The sequence below is a fragment of the Chrysochloris asiatica genome, unplaced genomic scaffold (genome assembly GCF_000296735.1).
Source record: "Chrysochloris asiatica unplaced genomic scaffold, ChrAsi1.0 scaffold00572, whole genome shotgun sequence".
NCBI classification, from domain to species: Eukaryota; Metazoa; Chordata; class Mammalia; order Afrosoricida; family Chrysochloridae; genus Chrysochloris; species Chrysochloris asiatica.
Window position 1 is genome coordinate 113,166 of NW_006409090.1, and position 1,701 is coordinate 114,866.

Below are 1,701 nucleotides of genomic sequence, written 5' to 3' on the forward strand. Positions count from 1 at the left end.
GTATGTGGATAAAATAAAATCTGGGATCTCACTTCTGTTCTATTTATCTATATATGTTTAATTGTACCAATACCCTGCTGATTTGTCCGCTGTGGTCATGTAGTAAATTTTGAAATCTGAAAGTGAGAGGCCTCCAATACTGTTCTTCTTATCCAAGGACTTGCTTATCCAAGGGCTCTTTCTCTTACATAAAAAGTTTGTAATCATTTTTTTCCCCTCTCTTTAAATAATGCTATTGGAATCGCTGTTGGGATTGTGTTATATCTGTAGATTTTTTTAGGTAGTATTGACATTATCACAAAGATAAATCTTCCTATTCAAAAGCATGGTTATATTCTTCCAGTTTTGTAAAATCTTCTATTGTTTCTTGTAATTGTGTTATATATATAATATTATATAGGTCTTTTGTGTCTATGGTTATGTTTCTAAATATTTCATCCTTTGGCTGGAAATTACAAATGCTATTGTTTTCCTAATTTCATTTTCAGAACTTTCACCACTAATATAGGGGAATCCAATTGATTTTTGTATGTTGATCTTGTACCCTGTCACTTTGCCGTATTTTCCAATGAGTTCCAGTAGTTTCTGTTCTGAATCTTTAGGATTTTCTATGTCTAGGATAATATCATCAGCAATTAGAGAGAGTTTTACTCTTTCTTTCCCAACTTATTGTTAAGTGCCATTGAGCCAGTTCCTACCTATAGCGAACCTGTATAAAGTTTCCTAGGAGTAGCTAATGAGCTTGAACAGCTAAATTTGCAGTCCAATGCATTAGCCCACAGTGCTACACAAGGTACTCCAATTGGATGCCTTTAATTTCCCTTTTTTGTCTTTTAGCTTTGACTAAGACTTCTAATACAATATCGAATAGGAATAGTGATGAAGGGCATCCTTGTGTGGTTCCTGCTCACAGAGTGAATGCTTTCAGTTTCTCTCCATTGAGAGCGATGTTGGCTGTTGTGTATATGTTGTATATATATTCTTAATTATGTTGAAGAACTTCCCTACAATTCCTACTTTGTTGAGTGTATTTATCAGGAAGATTGATTTTGTCAAATGCCTGTTCTGAATCAATTGATATGATCATGTGATTCTTTTCCATTAATTAATTCATATGATGGTTTACAGTGATTATTTTTTCTATTATTGAACTCTACTTGCATCCCTGGTATGAATCCTACTTGGTCATGATGTATTATTTTTTCATGTTTTTGAATTCTATTGGCTAGGGTTTTGTTGAGAATTTTTGCATCTATGTTCATAAGGAATATTGGTCAATAATTTTCTTTCTTAGTGGTGTGCTTCCCTGGTGTTGTTATGAGGATTATGCTTGCATTATAAAATGTATTAGGAAGGTTTCCATCATTTTCTATATTCTGGAAAAAAAAATAGAATTGGTAATAGCTTTTCCCTGAATATTGTGTTCAATTCACCAGTCAAACCATTTTGCCCGGATTTTTTTGGTTGGAATTTTTTTTTTTTATATCCTGAGCAATTTGTTCTTCTTATAAATCTGTTCAAGTTTTCTACTTCATTCTATGTAGGTCATGTTTTTCTAAAAACATATCCATCTCCACTAGATTTTCATATTTGTTCGAGTACAACTCTACAGTATTCTGTTATCAGCCCTTCTATTTACATTGTTTCGTGTGTGACATCTCCCATTGATTTCTTAAGCATATTATTTGTGTCTTCTCTCTC

The 1,701-nt window shown here is 32.7% G+C and overlaps 1 protein-coding gene across 1 annotated transcript in view; it reads left to right on the top strand.

Annotated features, from left to right (window-relative positions):
• Positions 1-1,701, top strand: part of LOC102824457 — an 80,405-nt gene that overhangs the window by 37,414 nt on the left and 41,290 nt on the right. The window contains exon 3 of the mRNA XM_006877727.1: positions 838-914. Coding sequence (XP_006877789.1) covers positions 838-914 — 77 coding nt within the window. The remainder of the gene's footprint in view (positions 1-837; positions 915-1,701) is intronic.